The sequence below is a fragment of the Anomaloglossus baeobatrachus genome, chromosome 2 (assembly GCF_048569485.1).
Source record: "Anomaloglossus baeobatrachus isolate aAnoBae1 chromosome 2, aAnoBae1.hap1, whole genome shotgun sequence".
NCBI lineage: Eukaryota > Metazoa > Chordata > Amphibia > Anura > Aromobatidae > Anomaloglossus > Anomaloglossus baeobatrachus.
The window spans coordinates 723,195,790-723,216,661 of record NC_134354.1 but is presented as its reverse complement, the minus strand read 5'-3'; the positions used below and the strand labels follow the sequence as shown (position 1 = coordinate 723,216,661).

Below are 20,872 nucleotides of genomic sequence, written 5' to 3'. Positions count from 1 at the left end.
TGGACCAGTGTGACGGTTCCTTCATGATGCTCTTTTCATTGTGTTGCTCAAGGTAGTGACTGAGCTGAATGTCATGGAGGTTTTATAGACCATGACATGGTAGAACCTTTGGATAGGACTATGCAACCTAGACGTAACATCCCGCCCACCTCCTTCCTTCCTTGGGGCCGGGAGGCAGGTAAGGAGAGCTTCCTCGTTCCTGCGGCGTCACATGGAGCGATGTGTGCTGCCGCAGGAACGAGGAACAACCTCGTTACTGCTGCAGTAACGATATTTGAGAATGGACCCCCATGTCACCGATGAGCGATTTTGCATGTTTTTGCGACGATGCAAAATCGCTCATAGGTGTCACACGCAACGGCATCGCTAATGCGGCCGGATGTGCGTCACAAATTCCGTGACCCCAACGACTTTGCATTAGCGATATCGTAGCGTGTAAAGCCCCCTTTATTCTGCTAATTTAATACAATGAATTAGCGGCTGTAGTTGGCAGCGATTGAATTTTGGCATCCACAGAAAGCATAACCTCCCTGGAGGAAATTGACTTTCAAGTACTCTCAGTCAATCTGAACTTGAGTTAATAGACCCAATTATCTTGTGATCTTTCTATATAAGTAGCGCGCATAGCTACATTAATCAGTGGGAATCCGGGGAGATTATACATCCCTGTCAATTGAATTAATTAGAGACAACATGTGAAATAACAAATAAGAGACACAAATACAGCATAATAAAATCTACTTTCTTCTTGCCATACAGTTATTTATAAAAATACATTTAGGCCCGTTTCACACGTCAGTGAAAAACACTGCCGTTTTTCACTGGTGTGTAAAACACGCACATGTCCCTGCGTGTGCCGTGAATCACGGCACACGTGGGTTGTCTAAGTGCAATCCGGGCTCCGTTCTCCGTGGCCCGTGATTGCACTTAGAAAACAACTCACCTGTGCGCGCTCCCGCTGTCCATGGTGCTGATCGCTCCCGCGGTGCAGCATCCGGCCGGCGCTGACCCCCGCAGCAGCTGCTTCCGGGTCGGCTGTGTCGTGCATTATGAATATGCGCGACAGTAATGAGCCGGCTCAGAAGCAACAGGCTGCATTGGCTGCACAGAGCGCCGCTGAAGCCGGGTGAGTAAAAATGATTTTTATTTTAAAAGCACGTTTTTTTCTGGCACGTGTTTCACGGATCACACCACTGCGTGGTCCGTGGGACATCAGTGATGCCAGAAAAAAATGGACATGTCTCCGTGCGGCAATCACGCACACGCGGGTACGCCGCACAGAGACACGTGCAGTGAAAAATCACTGACGTGTGAGCAGACCCATTCATTATAATGAGTCTGCGTATGTCAGTGATTCTGGTACGTTTAAAAAAAAGCACAAACGTCCCAGAATCACTGACGTGTGAAAGGGGCCTTATATGGAGATAGTTTTAGGCTATGTGCGCACTTTGCGTTTTTACATGCTTTTCCGCAGCGTTTTCAACTGCAGTGTTTTAATGCCAAAAGGCATGCGTTTTGATTTCCAAGCAAAGTCTATGAGAAATAGGGATTTTTTGTGCGCACAATGCTGTTCTAAACGTTGCTTTTAATTTGCATATTTTTGGCAAAAACTCAGCATTTAAAGAAGCAGCATGTCAATTGTTTTTGCCATTTGAGCTGAGTTTTGATAACATTAGAGTCAATGAGAAGATGCAAAACGCATTCTACATCAAAATCCTAGCGTTTTACCTGCTTTTTGGATGCAGAAAACAAGCATTTTTGACAATTTAATTGTCTGCGTTTTGACATTATATTAAATGCATCCTTTACACACACATAGTCCGACAATTAAAATAAAGAAAAGGATTAATTTAACGTTATTTTATGCATAAATATTAACAAACATTTATCATTTTAATAAAAGCAGCTATTTTGTTTATGATTATAATCTTGATATTTGTTATCATTTTTTTCCTTTTTTTTATAGTGTTTGAATGTTAAAACTTTATTTAGCAGTGTATTTGTCATCAAAACGCATCTGACTTTAAGCAATGAAAAAGCATGTAAATCGCGTTAAAAAACGCGGCAAAACGCGGTAAAAACGCAAGCGTATTTATAGCGTTTTTGTGGTCAAAAGCAACTTTGGCAAATACCATGTCTGCCAAAGGGTGCATTTAGAACTGCAACTACCTCGATGCAACGTGGGCACATAGCCTTATGGCTTTCCTTTTGAATCTACTTTTGGCTTTGGCTCAAAACACTGCATCAAAAGCTCTGATAGCAGCGTAATGGTAAATTTACAGCACATTTATGCAGAATCGTAGGCTAGATTACATATTTCCTAAGGGCTCATACTCAGACCTAGTGCGGTAGTAGTGACCTCTGTATGCCGAAATGTGAAAATTGGAGGTGCATGATGGTTCAGCATAGACAGCTGATGGTGTTTGTGCAGTAGGATGATCTATTTAAAACAAAGGAGGCAGATGCAGCAGGACAGCGACTAAAATAGCAGAACTGGGACCACGGGAAGCCACAAATCAAAGTGGAAGTTGTGGCAACTATAACTGGTGTAGCAGTGTAGTATTGCAATACAGCCGTAAATAGAAAACAAGAAGCAGAGCTGTCTCACATAGGACTTTTTGAGGCAAAACTTGTCAACGATATAGCATATTTTACTCAATGAATTAGTAAACCTGATGTTATAGTGGTTAAGGAGAATCTGTCAGCAGGTTTTTGCTATGAAATCTGAGGACAGTATGCTGTAGAGGTTAAAAAAGAAAACAAAAATCAACTATGCCTCTCTTATCAGGCTGTGTGCTATTGTGTCACATTAGGTACAGGGAAGTTCCAAGCAAACTGCAAAAGGGAAGGGAAACCCTGTGTCTAAGGAAGGGTGAGATAGTGACTCCTGACCAATCCTACCGCTGGTCCCTGGGGTCCCTCATTACTCTAGATAGGTCCCACACCTACACTCCCAGCTGGAAACCGAACCCTAGGTATCCCTAGTACTGGGCCCTAAATAGGGAATGTGTGTGATGAGCTCTTTGTCAACCCCACTAAACAAGACACAGGAGGACACACAGTTGAGAAATGCATGATCTACTAATCCACAAATGATTCATGTAGAAGTACAGCAACACCATAGATGAGTACAAGCCACCTGCTTGCATCCAGAGCTTGACTGAACTGAATATCACCCGCACCAGTCCAGGGAAAATGAGAGTATTTAAACCCAAGAGGAAATACAGATGATCAGCAGCTGAAGGGAAAAGGAGCTCCGCTGGGTCTTAAAGAAAAAATGATGAAAACCCAGCAGAGGAACTAGCTAGTACACTGAATACTGACAGGAGGAACAATAAAAGTCAGGGAGCATTTTGTGCAGCCAAATGCTGTGACCTTCTATTGCCGGACACTAGAGTACTGTCTGTCACCCGTGACACACCCGTGACATATTGTTTACTTAAACTAAAAGCTTTATCACCTAATGATTATCATTGCTGGACTACAATGTCATGCAGAAAACAGTCCAGCACGCCCCCTCCTGTGATTGACATCTCACTGTCAATGTATAATCTCTATTGAGAGTCTTGTGTGGGTAGGACAGATCTCTTTCATCTTTGATTGTGTCAAAATGGCTGTACCTAGTAATCTAAGTGATACATTGTTGGATTCAGGATCTCTTATGATGCCTACATTATGCTGCTCTCAGATGAGGTAGCAAAAACCTGCTGACAGATTCCCTTTAAGCAGGGTTACCTAGTGATATAGCAGAGCTGGATTTATCATAGTTTAAGCAGAACTGGTCAACAATTCAGCAGAGTTACCCAGGAATATCGCATACCTGGGTTTGTCACATAGTCCAAGAAAAAATAGGTTGTAGTCAGTGGTGGCAGCGTAGACACCAACTATCTAAATACTAAAGTGGTATCCTGTAGCAGTGTTATAAGTAGTAGAGCTGAGTTGGTTAGTGAGTCCATGGCAGTATACTCAGCAATATAGCAGAGCTAAGTTTGTCATGCAGAACTGGCCAGTGATGTATCCAGTGATATAGCAGATGTGAGTTTTAAGTAAATGAAACCTGCTCACCACATCTGCAACTCATGGTTCCCCAGGTTTATGGTACCACAAAAAGTAATCTACAACAGAGAAGGAATATATAAAGATGATCCATTTATTTTATTTATTATGTAATGCTTATATAGCGCCATCATGTTCCGCAATGCTTTGCAGACAATATCACTGTCCCCATTGGGGCTCACAAATCTAAATTCATTATCAGTATGTGTTTAGAGTGTGGGAGGAAACTGGGGAGAACATATAAACTCCTTGCAGGTGTTGTTCTTGGTGGGATTTGAATCCATCAGTATCATGTAAGCATATTATAATTATATCCTGAGACGCTAAGAATGTTTGGTTTTAATATGGTAAATACGGTTTTATATATGTTTATGTATAAAGTAAATATAAAGTTTTACCTCTCAATGCAGCATCCAGCCGAGCGTTTTATACCTGTAAGATTTGGGTTTTGGCTGGAGAAGAATTTTTAAGGTGGAAGTTCCTGTCTGTCTGTACACCAGGCTTGACAAAGAATTGTTTCTTCCAAATTTAATGTCATTTTGGGGATACAAGTGAATATTATTTATACTTTCTACACATATGCAATAAAATATATATATATTTTTTTTCACAATATATCAGGTAGTGCTGGACTTTGTATATTCTGTGCAGAGCTGGATTTGTCACAGATTCCAGGCAGAACTAGCCACCAGTGTGGCAGAGTTGCCCATGAGTATAGCAAAGCGTGGTTTGTTACAGAATCCAGACAGAACTAGCCAACAGAGTGGCAGAGTTTCCCATGAGTATAGTAAAGCTTGGTTTGTCACAGAGTCCAGGCAGAACTAGCCAACAGAGTGGCAGAGTTGCCCATGAGTATAGCAAAGCGTGGTTTGTTACAGAGTCCAGGCAGAACTAGCCAACAGAGTGGCAGAGTTACCCATGAGTATAGTAAAGCTTGGTTTGTCACAGAGTCCGGCCAGAACTAGCCAACAGTGTGGCAGAGTTACCTATGAGTATAGTAAAGCTTGGTTTGTCACAGAGTCCAGGCAGAACTAGCCAACAGAGTGGCAGAGTTCCCATGAGTATAGTAAAGCTTGGTTTGTCACAGAGTCCGGCCAGAACTAGCCAACAGTGTGTCAGAGTTACCCATGAGTATAGTAAAGCTTGGTTTGTCACAGAGTCCAGGCAGAACTGGCCAACAGTGTGGCAAAGCTACCCATGAGTATAGCAAAGCTTGGTTTGTTACATAGGTCAGGCAGAACTGGCCAATGATGTAACAGAACTACCCAGCAATATAACACGGCTGAGTTTGTCACAGAGTCCATGCAGAAGAAGGAAGCAGTCCAAAGTAACTGTGTGGATACTAACTCCGGTATCCACGCATAGAGATTTCCAGTCAAGCTTATCCAGCTTATAAGACCTGTTAGCATGACTGCACAATACTGTGCCTGATTGACATGGTGACACAACATGTAAAAAAGCAAAGGGAGTCGTCCAAGACACGCAAAGACACCGAGCTCTGGGCTGAAACCAAGACAGGTGAGTAACATAAAGAAGAAAGTACATTGGGTAATAGAACTGTGTTATATTTCTGTAGATATAATCTAACATTTATGCACGGTAACTTTTGCACAGTGGAAATTATACAAACCATACTTACATCTCATACATTGCTTCAGGCACCTTTGGCCAGGCTGACCCATGGGAGGTGTTTACCCCAGCATCCTGGAAACATCCCATGGTGCCATACGAGATCCTCATTGACCCAAAGAGCATGCCCGTGCATCCGGTGCTGGAGGAGCCCGCAACTGATCCAGAAGAAGTGATGTCTAAAGAAAAAGAGGAATCGAAAGAAACATTGGATATGAAGGTTTGGAGAGCAATAAGTAGTTTAATTAAAAGAAAAAACACATTCACAGTATAGAAAAGTCGCCAGAGTCCTTTCATACATATTTACAATCTAGTTTATGACTTATTCTATAATTAGCAATAATTTTTTTTTATAAGGCGTCTGCAAACTGTATTCTCCTGAATCTTATTATTGTTATGTATTTTGCAGAATGAAGTAAACTACAATACAAAATCCTTACTGCTAAATGTAACAGAGGAAGATATCCAAAAGGAGATCAACAAGCAGAATCTCTCCCACAGTACCGGAAAGCGGTGAGATGTACAATGTGACAGGAGATCTACTTATGCATATAACATAGATCCGTAGAGTGGTGCGGGGTGGTAGTCAAGGGCACGGGATTGACTCCGGACTTCTCGGCACACTACATGAAAGCCACGATCCTGGCCGCGTGTGTGGACTGGTGTCATGTGGGCTTTGTGTCCGTACAGGCTGCATGTTACCATTTGCTTCGGCTGGCCAGGACCATATGATGATACAGACCAACAAGGAGACCAACAGTTCACTTTAACCATTAACGGTTTACTCAACAGTCCTTCAGTAACAAATTTGTTCATGAGATAGCAGTCACAAAACTTCCAGTATGCTCCAACTTCACGAAGCATATTCATACATAGTTCCTGCCTTTCTGGATTGTTTCTGATCTTACTGGTCCTGTGAGTCCCACCACAACTCAGTCCTGTTCAATAGACCAGCTGATAACAGTCAGTATCCCATTCCGCGGCTTCACGGCTTTTCTTCTTGTAGATGAGGGGGTACAGTGGTTCGAATCACTATGGTTAGAGTGGAGCCTCATGATCCCAGGCGTTTACATATTTACGTCTCTTCTCCTCGTAGAGGAAGGGGGTAAGGGGTTTGTCAATAGTGTCAAGAAAAAGCCTTGCACTTGCTGATGCTTGAGAAGACTTCACCCTGGAAAGTCGACTCCGTTCATAGACTAGTCCTGACCCATTAGGGTTGGGACCTTGTCACTAAAGTTCTACCTTCTGGACTCTCCTGCCTGGGGACGCTCCATTATGAGGTTGGTCTCTAGCCTCAGTGTTGTCTCGCTTCTTGTGCCTCGATTAGCACCTTAGGATCACAGTAACTCATGCGGTGTCCTCTTTCCTTTTGCATGCGGCCCTGACGACCTCTCAGACAATAGGTCTGCTCTTAGTTACACACTGAGGCCTACCTGAAATCCTACAGGAAACCATCTCCCTCCATAGATGCTAACCCCTCTTATTGTGGGCCAGCCCCAACACTCAACTACCAATTGCTCTAGTCTGACTACTACATATGCAAGTGCTATACATTATACACATGAACATTATAACACATTACATTACTACAGTACTATATTGTACATTAGTTACAAAGACGCAGGACACAATTCACGTGACAGCACAACAATGAGATTGGTGTCTTCAGAGAGCAACGGCTGCATGTCCCCCTCCTTACAGATATTTCCAGATACACTATAGGAGAAAACATATCTAAAACAGTTTCTACGCTTCCACTTTAAAAAGGAACTCAAAGCCAAATCACTCTGAAAATATAAAAATAAACAATAAATAAAGACAGTATAAATCAGAGCTCTGATTCATACCATCTTTATTTTTATGTATTTATTGAAATGCTGCAAGGGACTATGTGTTTCTGCTGACCAGTGAGATGTGGACCCTGGCTGGCTTCTCCTCACCCCATGCCAGTCTGTCCAGTGTGTGCACATAGGGAGAGATCTGTCAATCAACTGGAGCGGGGCGGAGAGAAGCCAGCCGGAGACCACATCTGTCTAGTAATCTCTTTCTCTATTCTTTTGCTGGTTTCTCAAGCAGTGTATTCTCTGAAACGCCACTGCAATACCTTACTGCAATCGTGCGTCCAGGCTCTGATTCATGTTGCCTGAATGCGGACAGGTTAGCTTTAAATAAATATTAGTATTAATTGATTACAGACTTTTGGGTCTTTTCAGACCTTTATCAAATTGCACCTTTGTTATTACAATTACAACAGAAATGTGAAGACAATCAGTGAAGGTCTTAACATAACCATAGGGTGACTCGAACAGACTTCTAGATGGTATCCCATCCCCTCTCCATTTCAAGCTTTTTATACAAAGGGGTATTCCCATCATACAGTGTAATGGTGTAACACTAGGATATGCTATAAAATTATGATTGTTGGAGGTCTGATCTCTGGCATACTCACTGATTCTGAGATAATAAGGCCCCTTTCACATTGCATTTTTACTTACGATCAGTGGTCATGGCATCTGTCCGAACCTCCCCTCCACTCCGTTAGCGTGTGCTCTGTCTTGCACCATTTTTGGGCATATACGTTTTATGCAGGCGGACACCCAGATGTAGTAGACTGCGGTTTGGTGTCCACCTGTAGAAAACGTATATGTGCAAAAATGGTGCAGCAAGACAGAGCACACGCTAACAGAGTCTGCTCCATTATAGTCAATGGCTCCGTCGGCGCATGCTTACGAAACACGTTTTGCGGGGGGGGTTGACACGGATGCCCCGACGGGACCAGAGAACAAAGGGAAAAACGCAATGTGAAAGTAGCCTTAGTGACAGAGATCCCCCTCTACAGATCCCACGCACAGCACATCAGTGTATCTGATCACCTAATATGCAGTAAACTGCAGAGTGGTATTAGGGGTTAGCCTTGCTCCACTCACTTCTGTATCAGGAGGTGATATCACATCTACTGGTACCTGGGTTCCCGCATGTATCATTAGAGGTCCCCTACCATCGCAGAAGTGAATGGCATAAGACTAAAGTGGGCTTTACACACTACGATATCGTTAATGTTTTATTGTCGGGGTCACGTCGTTAGTGACGCACATCTGGCATCATTAACGGTATTGCAGCGTGTAACACTTCCCAGTGACCTTAAACGTCCTCCAAAGTGGTGAAAATCGTTCACCATGGAGAGGTCGTCTTAAAACCAAAAAATTGTTAATGGTTGTTTATAGATGTTGTTCCTCGTTCCTGCGGCAGCACACATCGCTGTGTGTGACACCGCAGGAGCGAGGAACCTCACCTTACCTGCGTCCCGCCGCAATGAGGAAGGAAGGAGGTGGGCGGGATGTTCGTCTCACTCATTTCTGCCCCTCCGCTTTGATTGGCCGGCCACTTAGTGACATCGCGGTGACGCCGAACGCACCTCCCCCATGAGGGAGGGATTGTTCGGCAGTCACAACGACGCCACCGACCAGGTAAGTGCGTGTGACGCTGCTGTAGCGATAATGTTCGCTGTAGCAGCGATCACACGATATCGCATACACGACGGGGGCGGGTGCTTTTGCGTACCATATCGCTAGTAATTGCTAGAAATATCGTAGCGTGTAAAACCCACTTAACCCTTTCATTTAGGCTGCAGCAATGGTAACTTAGCCAAAAATAGCTCTGAGCCTCTGCTATAACGTAGTACAGGTAAATGGGGTCAGATTGTGACTCACAAACACAACAAGCAGGTGGCAAAAAGCCAGAACCAGTTGGATTTTTTTTTAAAACCTGCTTGTTGTGGTCACAGTACCTTGCAGGTTGCAATGCAACTCCCCATTCACCTATATTGCGCTGCTATATAGCTGCAGCACAGACAGATCTTTGGCTGCTCATCCTTTATTGTTTGTGTTTCTTATTTTTCATTCTTACAATCGATGCACGTCCTAACCAGTCAGTAACTGGTGACATAATCTAGCTAAAAGCCATTACTTATAGGGAGTCTTATCAGCATAGAATAACTTTTCATACCAAGTACGCGCATTCGGTGCACCCTTGGTGTGGCCAAGCAGTTCAGTGCACCTCGCCACCTGCTTGTGTACCGCTCCGCGCTCGGCTGCAGCCGAGCCGCTCGGATCCGGGCTCGTTGGTGGGTGGCTCGAGCGCCTTCGGACCCGGAGTCACTTCGCTCTGAAAGGGTGCTGGCGCTACTTAGGGGGGTGGTAGGTAGGTGTACGGCCGGAGTCGTGTTTGAGTTCGTGACGCCACCCACGGGATGTGGTGAAGGTGTAGACACCACCGCTGCAGTTACTTGGCACCCGGGGGAGATGGTTATGCAGCAAGATGTTAACCCCTCCGTGGGCAGGGATGATGGCCCCGGGACCCGTTGGGGAGAAGTAGCTGGGCGGTGCAGGGCGGTGCGCGGCCGGATGGCACTGTTGTACTCACTGTTATTGACACACACAAGTCTCTGGTAAACAAAGTTGATGGTGGTCGGTGCCCACAGCCGGCTGCGTCTGGTCCCCCAGCCGGTTTGGTTGTCTTGGCCTTTCTCCTGCACCGTGTAGTGTATGTGTAGACTGCCTGCGCTTCAGCGACGGGAGTCCACTCCCCGGCTGTGTATATGTCGGGAGAGCCCGTTTGCCCGCAGACGCTGGCCCGTGGGATCTCTCTGCCTGTGCGGTGGCTTTCTATCTCCCTCGGTGGGCTGTTGTCTTCAGACGGGACTTGGGTGGGAAAGGACCTATAGTCCAGACCGCAATCAGTCAATTAACTCAGTCCAGTGGATTCTGGACCTCGTTTCAGGGTCTGAGTACCCCCTGTGTGCTCCGGTTTCCAGTCAGTTCCCCGGGTCGGTACCAGCGGGCCACTACCCTGTCCTGGTCCACCACGGTTCCACCGCGCCATCTTCCCGGCTCCTGCAGGCTAGGCCACCGTCTGCCTCCTAGCCAAGGTACCAGGGCTCCGACCCTGGCACCTGTCAGACTGCTGCAGACCTGCTACACAGGCCTGCTTCCACTCTCCTTCACTAATGTCACTACTCTCTGAACTCCCAACTGACTACGTGTTTCCTGCCTCAGACCCTCTGAACTCATCGGTGGGCATGGCCAACCACCTGGCTCCGCCCCCTGGTGTGTCCATCAAGCTCTGAGGGAGGTGACTAGGGTTTATGGTTTGGCTGGTGTTACCTTGTGTGGGACTGGTGTTGTGCAGGGCGCTATCTGTGACTACCTGGCTAGTCCAGAGCGTCACACTTGTTTTCCATCTATCTCCGCCCTTCTGTAGCTCTATAAAGCCAAAGCTGCCAAGCAACATAGAGGGAAAACAAATAAATGGGATTGTGTACTTAAATGTTTGGACTCACCAAGGGTGACCCGAGTGCCTGTACTTGGTCTGCTTTGTGCTGACAGACTCCCATTTATAAAGAGGGAAACCCCTTTAAATGCTTTGTAGGAAATGACTAAATGATATGTTAAAAAGTAGAGCTGTATGATTTTGACATTTTCTACCGCGTTCTAGACATAAAAATTCCTTCCTCGTCACTATGCAGACATTATTCTGTGCTCATTTATCAATTCAACCTAAATGACCTGTGATTTGATATCAAGGTAAAAAAAAGTTCCCTACATTAAATAAAGTAATTGCAAAACTGAAATCTCCATGACCCGGTCACCTCTGCTATTTTACAGCGCACTATTTTATAAATGACATTTAAGGATTTTGACAGCGACGGAGGATTTTGAAGTATAATGTGCCGGAATCAGAAAACTATACCAGTTATTCTATTATAATTTGTCACTTTTTGGTGTAAATTATAGTGAATCTATTGGGTCACAGTTGGTAATTCCCCCGTCCTCTAAGCATTCCATATGTTTAAGAAGAGTTTTGTTACTGTAGTGAAAATGTTTTAAAGAAATCAGGCTTAGAAGCTTTATGCCTCATTCCCACATTCATGTGTCCCACTCCAAGTACAGACTGTGACTCACGGACCGACTGTACGTCTCCAGACCTAAATCTGACAACCCTAGAGGCATACATGAGGCCGGCAAATTCGGACCAAGAGACTCTATGTGAATCCATTATGAAGATTATGTAGTGCCGTCAGGACGGTGACTCTGTTTCTCGAAGGGTTAAAGAAATGTTTGCCTCTCCAAACTGCTTTCTTTAGTTGTTAGATTAGTTCCTGTGTTTTGTAGAGGTCACCTCATTTTCAAAAGTACAGTAGTATGCACCATGTGTTAATTATCTTTCTGGAATCAAGGAGGCGGCGCAATTTGAGAAAAGTCAGAGACACCTTTACCCAGAACCGGCTCATTGTTTTCTAATCCCAGTGCGCCATTAAGGCCCTTCTGATGCGAGATCATCGGAAGCGATATGCTAATGACCCTCTGCTGCGAGCGTTAGCCGAGGGATATGCGACTGTGATGCAATCTTGTGACCATATCACAGGTGCGGAGAAGAGGGAGGGAGCATTGTCTCCCCATCTCCTCCCCAGCCTGTCTCTGCGTACATCGCACTGTGGTCGTATGCAATTCGAGTGCAGTACGATGTGTCACACACTCCCATAGACTTGTATGGGGGTGCGTGAGCCGAGAATCGCTGCCAAACTCAGCATACTGTGATTCATTTCTCATGTCAATATGGCAAGAGAAAACAATCACAGATGGACACTGCCCCATAATGATGTACTAGAGTGAGAGCAATCCAATGTTTTATCGGATTGCACTCGTCCGTGCAAATCGCAAGTGGAACCGAATCCTTAAGCTGAGGCAAGCGCATCCACTTTCACTGTGAAACTAGAGACAACAGTACATGCCATCAATTCAGACAGACTGTGTGGGTATTGCACATGGCCTTCTTGAGTCTTCTACCAAGGGTCTCCATCTCCTTCACTTCAACAAGTCACAGGCCTAATTAGCATGGGAACAGCGCCCTTTCTAAATGCTTTTTTTAAACATTGATTTTAGTAAATAGCATTAGACAGGGCTTGTTAGGCAGGAAATTTTGGCATACACCTGTGAAAGTTCCTGGGTTGGAGGGCAGAGGAGACCTGATAGGTTCCCTTTATATAGCGTGTACAGTAAGGCAAATGTTTTTGTTTTTTTTTCCCTCTATACAAAACTCTGTCTTTTTGATATTTGGCTTTGCAGGTTACGTCATGAGAAATACAAGATCTTACACAAGCCTCTGGATCATGGTGGACCCAATGCATTTCACAATCTTCAATATTTTGACCTTGAAAGTAATTCTGTGACTTTCGAAAAGCCGGATATGTCTGCTGCTGGTACTGATCCATTTCAGAGCTATGTACATTCATGACATGTGACTAGCGGCAACAAAACCATATACTCTGTAAAGACAGATTTATTTTAAAGAAGCATTCCTGTTAATTTCTTCCCCTAAACCTGTGTGAATACTAGTGTAGTGTCAATGGGTTACGCCTCACACCGATCGCCGCCTTCTCTGGTATTCCGCACCGCTCTTCTTCTGAGTCAAGTGACCATTCAGACTCTGATAGTCAAACTGGGGTTTATGCGCGAGTTGGACTTAGACTTGTGGAGGGTACCGGGCAAGCAGTAGTAGTTGTGTGAGCAGGGGATATCAGGCCGCAGCGCAGCCACTTGGTAACCCCTTGCCTCCCAGTCGCTACTCCACTGCAGGGATGCCTTCGCCACAGTCCATTCTCTCTCTGAGTCAATAAAGCAGGCACTGGTATATTTTCTTCAAACAACTAAATTTTACTGGTCTTCTTTACAGTGACATTTTCCACTCGCATAACACGGGCACTGCTTCTGGTCCCAATGGGTTCCCCTCCAGACTCCAGCTCAACATTAAATTTAACGGCCGACCGCTTTCCTGGCACTTGAGCTCCACTGGACACTATGAGGCCCCTCATTCTCCTGTCTGATGTCATGCTACACGAACCGATTTAAATAGCCATTAAACCTATCCGTCCCACCCACAGGGATTAGCTTGCGCTTTGGAAGGGTTACGTGTGACAGCACTCCTCCATTCATGCTTTACACCAGGACCTACCCTTCTTTCAGGGCCCACTGACCTTTGGTCTTGCAGGGGATTTCTTTGGGTTTTCAATCCAGGAAAGAATGGACGCCACCCCGACCGACTGGACTAAATCCCTCTTCTGGGGACGCAGTTCCGACAGTCCGCTTAAGAGCAGGACCCCGCATGTCCAGGATCAAAGGGCTGACCCTTAGGACCTCTAATCAAGTTCAATCGTATAGCCGCTTTTCTAACTCCTACTGGGGACTCTCCTACCCTCCTTCTGCATCCTGTCCTATTTATACCCTATCCTCCTCCTTTTATATAAAGGAAACCTGTCAGGTCCCATATGCGTTCTAACCTAGAAGCAGGGTGATGTGTGGAATAGTAACCTCTTGCTACCCATCCCTGTGTTGTAATAGTGTGTAATATGAATGTATAAAAATGTTTTATTACTTACACGTTACCTATGGAAATGAACAGAGGCTGTAGCCCCCTGGGCGTCGCATCGCCCTGTGGGCATTTGCATGGTTTACGTGGTATCACGCCCCTGTGGGTGTGATACCATGGATTTACATAAGTGACATCACCGTCACTCCTTGAGATCCCACGTGTGCGCGCTTACCATTCCTGCAGCCTCGTTATCCGGGTACTTGCTTCTTGGCTTCAAACACACACTGCGCATGCTCAGGAGACTCCAGCCCTTTCGACCATGCGCAGAGCGTGTCTGAAGCCGAGAAGCAAGCACCCAGATAACAAGGCTGCGGGAATGGTAAGCGAGCACGTGCGGAATCTCAAGGAGCACCGGTGACGTTGCTCATGTAAATCCATGGTATCAGACCCACATGGTATCACGCTCACAGGGCAATGTGACGCCCAGGGAACTAGAGCCTCTGTTCACTTACATAGGTAACATGTAAGTAATAAAACATTTTTATACATTCATATTACACACTATTACAACACAGGGATGGGTAGGAAGAGGTTTCTAGGCCACACATCACCCTGACATGTAGTAGCCACGACTGGATATTGAAGATCCATCCTCTATTCAAATTAATAAGGGGCAGATATGCAGTACTCAGCCACGGCCACTATTCCGTCAACAGAGCTGTCCAAGCAATCCCGGCCAGCGGCAGAAACAGGATCAACTGATCGTCAGGGGTGCTGGGTATCGCACCTCCACCAGTCAAACATTGATGAACTATCCTAAGGATAGGTCGTTATTGTTAAAGTCTGAGACATCCTGTTTAATAATGATGTTAGTGTGTGAAATCAATGTATGTCCAGTTTTACACAACCACACTACATTAAACTTATGGTCGGGTCAGGTCAGGTCTCTCTCTCGCTCTGTTTATATATCTATCTATCTACCTATCCATCTATCTACAGTGCCTTGTGAAAGTATTCGGCTCCCTTGAATTTTTCAACCTTTTCCCACATTTCAGGCTTCAAACATAAAGATAAAAATTTTAATGTTATGGTGAAGAATCAACAACATGTGGGACACAATTGTGAAGTTAAATGAAATGTATTGCTTATTTTAAACTTTCGTAAAAAAGAATAAACTGAAAATTGGGGCGTGCAATATTATTCGGCCCCTTTACTTTCAGTGCAGGAAACTCACTCCAGAAGTTCATTGAGGATCTCTGAATGATCCAATGTTGTTCTAAATGACTGATGATGATAAATATAAGCCACCTGTGTGTAATCAAGTCTCCGTATAAATGCACGTACTCTGTGATAGTCTCAGTGTTCTGTTTAAAGCGCAGATAGCATCATGAAGACCAAGGAACACAACAGGCAGGTCCGTGATACTGTTGTGGAGAAGTTTAAAGCTGGATTTGGTTACAAAAAGATTTCCACAACTTTAAACATCCCAAGAAGCACTGTGCAAGCGATCATATTGAAATGGAAGGAGTATCATACCAGTGCAAATCTACCAAGACCCGGCTGTCCCTCAAAAATGTAATCTCAAACAAGGAGAAGACTGATCACTGATGCAGCCAAGAGGCCCATGATCACTCTAGATGAACTGCAGAGATCTACAGCTGAGGTGGGAGAGTCTGTCCATAGGACAACAATTAGTCGTACACTGCACAAATATAGCCTTTATGGAAGAGTGGAAAGAAGAAAGCCATTTCTCAAAGATATCCCTAAAAAGTGTTGTTTAAAGTTTGCCACAAGCCACCTGGGAGACACACCAAACATGTGAAAGATGGTGCTCTGGTCAGATGAATCCAAAATCAAACTTTTGGGCACAATGCCAAATTATATGTTTGGTGTAAAAGCAACACAGCTCATCACCCTGAAGACACCATCCCCAGTGTCAAACATGGTGGTGGCAGCATCATAGTTTGGGCCTACTTTTCTTCAGCAGGGACAGGGAAGATGGTTAAAATTGATGGGAAGATGGATGGAGCCAAATACAGGATGATTCTTGAAGAAAACCTGTTGGAGTCTGCAAAAGACCTGAGACTGGGACGGAGATTTCTCTTTCAACAAGACAATGATCCAAAACATAAAGCAAAATCCACAATGGAATGGTTCCCAAATAAACGTATCCAGGTGTTAGAATGGCCAAGTCAAATCCAATCGAGAATCTGTGGAAAGAGCTGAAAACTGCTGTTCACAAACGCCTCAATCCAACCTCCCTCAGCTCCAGCTGTTTACAAAAGAAGAATGGCTAAGAATTTCAGTCTCTCGATGTGCAAAACTGATAGACACATTCCCCAAGCGACTTGCAGCTATAATCACAGCAAAAGGTGGCGCTACAAAGTATTAACTTAAAGGGGACGAATAATATTGCACACCCTGATTTTCAGTTTATTATTTTTTATAAAAGTTTAAAATAAGCAATACATTTCGTTCAACTTCACAATTGTGTCCCACTTGTTGATTCTTCACCATAATATTTAAAATTTTTATCTTTATGTCTGAAGCCTGAAATGTGGGAAAAGGTTGAAAAATTCAAAGGGGCCGAATACTTTTGCAAGGCACAGTATCTATCTATCTATCTATCTATCTATATGTAATTGTACCTTTATCCTAAAAGGGTATATTCACATGGAATGGTATGTGCATACACTGCAGATTTGGAGCAGATATTTTCTGCATAAAATCTGCACCTTCTGGCAGAAAAACGCACCAAAAAGCCGCATGCGATTTTGGTCTTTTTTTTTTAATTTAAGTGAAGTGGCTGCAAGGGCTAAAAAAAACACATTAAAAACACCCCACCAATTGACATGCTGCAGATTTTTTTCTGCAATGAAATATGCAAGGAAAAGAAAAAAAAAAAAAAGCAGCATGCGCACTGCACTTTAGAAATCTCATAGACATGTCATATTAATTCCTCCAGTTCCACAGCCCTTTTTAGAGTATCTCTAGAGTGCAGAACTATATCGATATGTATATGTGGTAAATTATTTGAAAATAAAATTTGGTTTAAAAACTGAAATCTTAAAATACACTATTTGTAATAAAAAATAGAACTTCTATAAATACAGAGAAGTAACGGAACTGAAGGAAACGTGAAGGAGGAGCCCATAGCAGGTTGTCTCTAAATAGTTGGGCTCTGGTTGATTGTTATGAGAAACTGCCACAGTTTTTCTTTACGCCGGTCTTAATTAATTTGGCTAAAGCCTGCTTTACACATTGCAATTTCGCATACGATATTGTATGCAATTTGCAACGCCCCCATCGTATGTGCAGCACGTTCAATTTGTTGAACGTGCCGCACAAACGATTAACCCCTGTCACACGTACTTACCTTCCATACGACCTCGATGTGGGCGGCGAACATCCACTTCCTGGAGTGGGAGGGACGTTTGGCGTCACATCGACGTCACGCGGCAGACGGCCAATAGAAGCGGAGGGGTGGAGCTGAGCGGGACGTAAACATCCCGCCCACCTCCTTCCTTCCGCATTGTGGGCCGGGAGCCGCAGGAGGCAGGTAAGATCTGTTCATCGTTACCGGGGTGTCACACACTGCGATGTGCGCTACCCCGGGTACGATGAACAATCTGACGTTCAATTCGTCAGGAATGAACGACGTGCATGCGATGAACGGTTTTTCGTTCAATCGCAATTGCACGTCGCTGTCACACGCTACAACATACCTTACGATGCCGGATGTGCGTCACTTACGACGTGACCCCGCCGACACATCGTAAGATATCTTGTAGCGTGTAAAGCAGGCTTAACCTCATAACGACGGCCGTACGACTTAAAGCGGTGGCAAAACAGGGTACTTATTCTGTTCCGCCGCTTTAAAGCGGCGGCCCGAAAAAACCCTGTAGCGCCCCCCAGCGACCGAAAATCTCGGGGGTTTCAGCTACCGGGGGTAGCTGAGACCCCCCAGATTATGAATCGGGGTGTTTTTTTTGGACCCCGATCATGTGATCGGCGGTATACACCGTATACCGACGAACACATGAAAAAAAAAGAAATGGCCGGTAAAACTGATTTCTTTTTCATCTGACATGATCAAACATGTCAGATGAGAAAGAAATCTAACCCCCTAGTGCCCCCAAAGCCCCCGGTACCGGAGAGTCCCCCCACCCCCACCCCTACCCCCACCGGACATCCAAAATGGCGCCGAAGCGCACAGAAAACTGCCGCCGGCGCCGGCTCTGCAGTCATTTCCCTCCGATCTGAAATGATCAAACATTTCAGATCGGAGGGAAATGTCCTCCCCCTGACCCCTCCTCCGGTCCACCGGAGCCCTCTGGTCACCGGAGCCCCCTCCGGTTCTCCAGAGCCACCACCCCCCTCCCCCCTCTGGAGCGTGGAAGATGGCGGCGCACAGCGCGCGGCCGCCTTCATTCTGCTCTTTCTGCCGCATGTGACACGTCACATGCGGCAGAAAGGTGTCCCCAGGTCCCACTAGGTCACCCCCCCCCCCAAGCCCCCGGTTATACGTTACCTGTCTGCCGCTCCGGGCCCGCGATCGCCGCCTCCTTCTTCAATGCTGGCGGCGCATGCGCAGACAGCGGCTGTCAGCTGGATCCCTGCAAGCAGGGATCCTGCTGACGTCGCTGATGCACAGGCTCCACTGTGGACCGGGGGATGGTGAGTGCAGTGATCTGCAGCCACACTCCTCACATGGAGAGGCTGCTGTTCCAGAAAATGGGGGGTACGTTCTGTGAGCGTGCCCCTCATATTCTGGAATGAGGTTACTGCAGGTCACTCTGCCCTAGGTTGGACCGGGGCAGTGTGAGTGCAGTATTCTCAGATTACTGCACCCACACTGCTCATGGAGAGCTTGCTCTTCCAGAAAATGGGGGATACGTTCCCTGAACGTGCCCCCCATATTCTAGAAGATCCAGAGTCGGCGCGGGACCTCCAAAATGGATTACAGCGACCGGAATTTCTTTATTTTCAATAAATTGGTAAAAGAGGAATGTTTCGGGGAGTGTTTTTTCAAATAAATTTTTTTTTTGTCTTTTTTTTTCTATTACTGACTGGGTTAGTGATGTCGGGTATCTGTTCAGATGCCGTGACATCACTAACCCCAGGGCTTGATGCCAGGTGACATTACAGCTGGTATCAACCCCATATATTACCCCGTCTGCCACCGCACCAGGGCGCGGGATGAGCTGGGGCGAAGCGCCAGGATTGGCGCATCTAATGGATGCGCCACTTCTGGGGCGGCTGCGGCCTGCTATTTTTAGGCTGGGAAGAGTCCAATAACCATGGCTCTTCCCACCCTGAGAATACCAGACCCCAGCTGTCCGCTTCACCTTGGCTGGTGATCTAATTTGGGGGGGACCCCACGTTTTTTTTTTTTTTTAAAAAACGCCTGGGGAGCCCTCCAAATTGATCACCAGCCAAGGTGAAGCTGTCAGCTGTGGTTTGCAGGCTACAGCTGTCTGCTTTACCCTAGCTGGCTATCAAAAATAGGGGGGACCCCACGTCGTTTATTTTAATTATTAATTTTTTGGGGGGCTAAATACAAGGCTAGGCACCCTTTAGTGCCACATGAAAGGCACTAAAGGGCGCCAGCTTAGAATATGCAGGGGAATGGGACGTTATATTTGTTTGACATCTATCCATTCATCCATTGTAGCATTTTACGCTGTGTGCCCACAATCAGGGTTTGCAGCGTTTTGGGTGCAGAGTGTTTTCCCTGTGTCCATAATGCTGCGTTGTGCAGTAGAAGCACAGTGGAAGGATTTTTAGAAATCCCATGCCCAATGTGCTTCTTTTCTCCGCAGCATAAACCGACCTGTGGCGCAGCTTCCCGAGCCTCAGCATGTCAATTTATGCTGCGGAGATGAGTGTTCTCTGCAGGTAGCATAGAGCTCCACAGCGGCCTGAACCCAAATCGTGGGCTTGGGCAGCTGCGTTCTCCCGTGGACAACACTCACATCTCTGCAGGAGGCTGACACTGTGTACTAGATGCCGTGTCGCTGGATCATGGCCACAGAGCCTAACAGTGAGACATTTGTTGCTACAGCAACATTTTTGTGAAGTACCTGTGGATTCAAAATGCTTACTATACTCCTGAATAAAATCCAGTTTCCAAAATGGGGTCACTTGTGGGGGTTTTCTGATGTATAGGTACCCAAGGGGCCCTGCTAATGTGACATGGTGCGCGCAATTTATTTCAACTTTTCCAGAATTCAAATGGTGCTCCCTCCATTCCAAGCCCTCCCATTTATCCAAACAGAGGTTTTTGGCCACATGTGGGGTATCCCTGTGCTCATAAGACATTGGATAACAACCTGTGGGGTCCACGGTTTGTTGTTGTCTCTTGAAAAAGTGAGAAATTTGATGCTAAAGCAACAGTTTTGTGAAAAAAATGAAAATTTTCAATATGGCAACCTAAGCTTATCAAATTCTGTGAAGTACTCGTGGATTCAAACTGCTCACTATACACCTTGATAAAAGCCTTGAGGTGTCTTGTTTCCAGAATGAAGTCACTTGTGGGGGACCGCCACTGTTTAGGCACCTCAGGGGCTCTCCAAATGCAACCTGGCGTCCGCTATTGATTCCAGCCAATTTTGCAGTCAAATGGCACTCCTTCCCTTCCGAGCCCTGCCATGCGCCCAAACAGTTGATTTCCACCACATATAAGGTATCGCCAAACTCAGGAGAAATTGCACAATAAATGTTATGCTGAATTTTTTCCTTTTACTCTTGTAAAAAAAAAAGCTACCTGGTTGAAATAACAATTTTGTGGTAAAATTTTATTTTTTTTTTTCATGGCTCA

The 20,872-nt window shown here is 45.4% G+C and overlaps 1 protein-coding gene across 1 annotated transcript in view; it reads left to right on the top strand.

The window, feature by feature from the left end:
• The window catches only part of LOC142289995 (cilia- and flagella-associated protein 337-like), a 200,453-nt gene extending 187,229 nt beyond the window's left edge, over positions 1 to 13,224 (top strand). The window contains exons 28-30 of the mRNA XM_075333941.1: positions 5,715 to 5,905; positions 6,095 to 6,198; positions 12,810 to 13,224. Coding sequence (XP_075190056.1) covers positions 5,715 to 5,905; positions 6,095 to 6,198; positions 12,810 to 12,978 — 464 coding nt within the window. The 3' untranslated portion in view covers positions 12,979 to 13,224. The remainder of the gene's footprint in view (positions 1 to 5,714; positions 5,906 to 6,094; positions 6,199 to 12,809) is intronic.
• Positions 13,225 to 20,872: the final 7,648 nt, after the last annotated feature.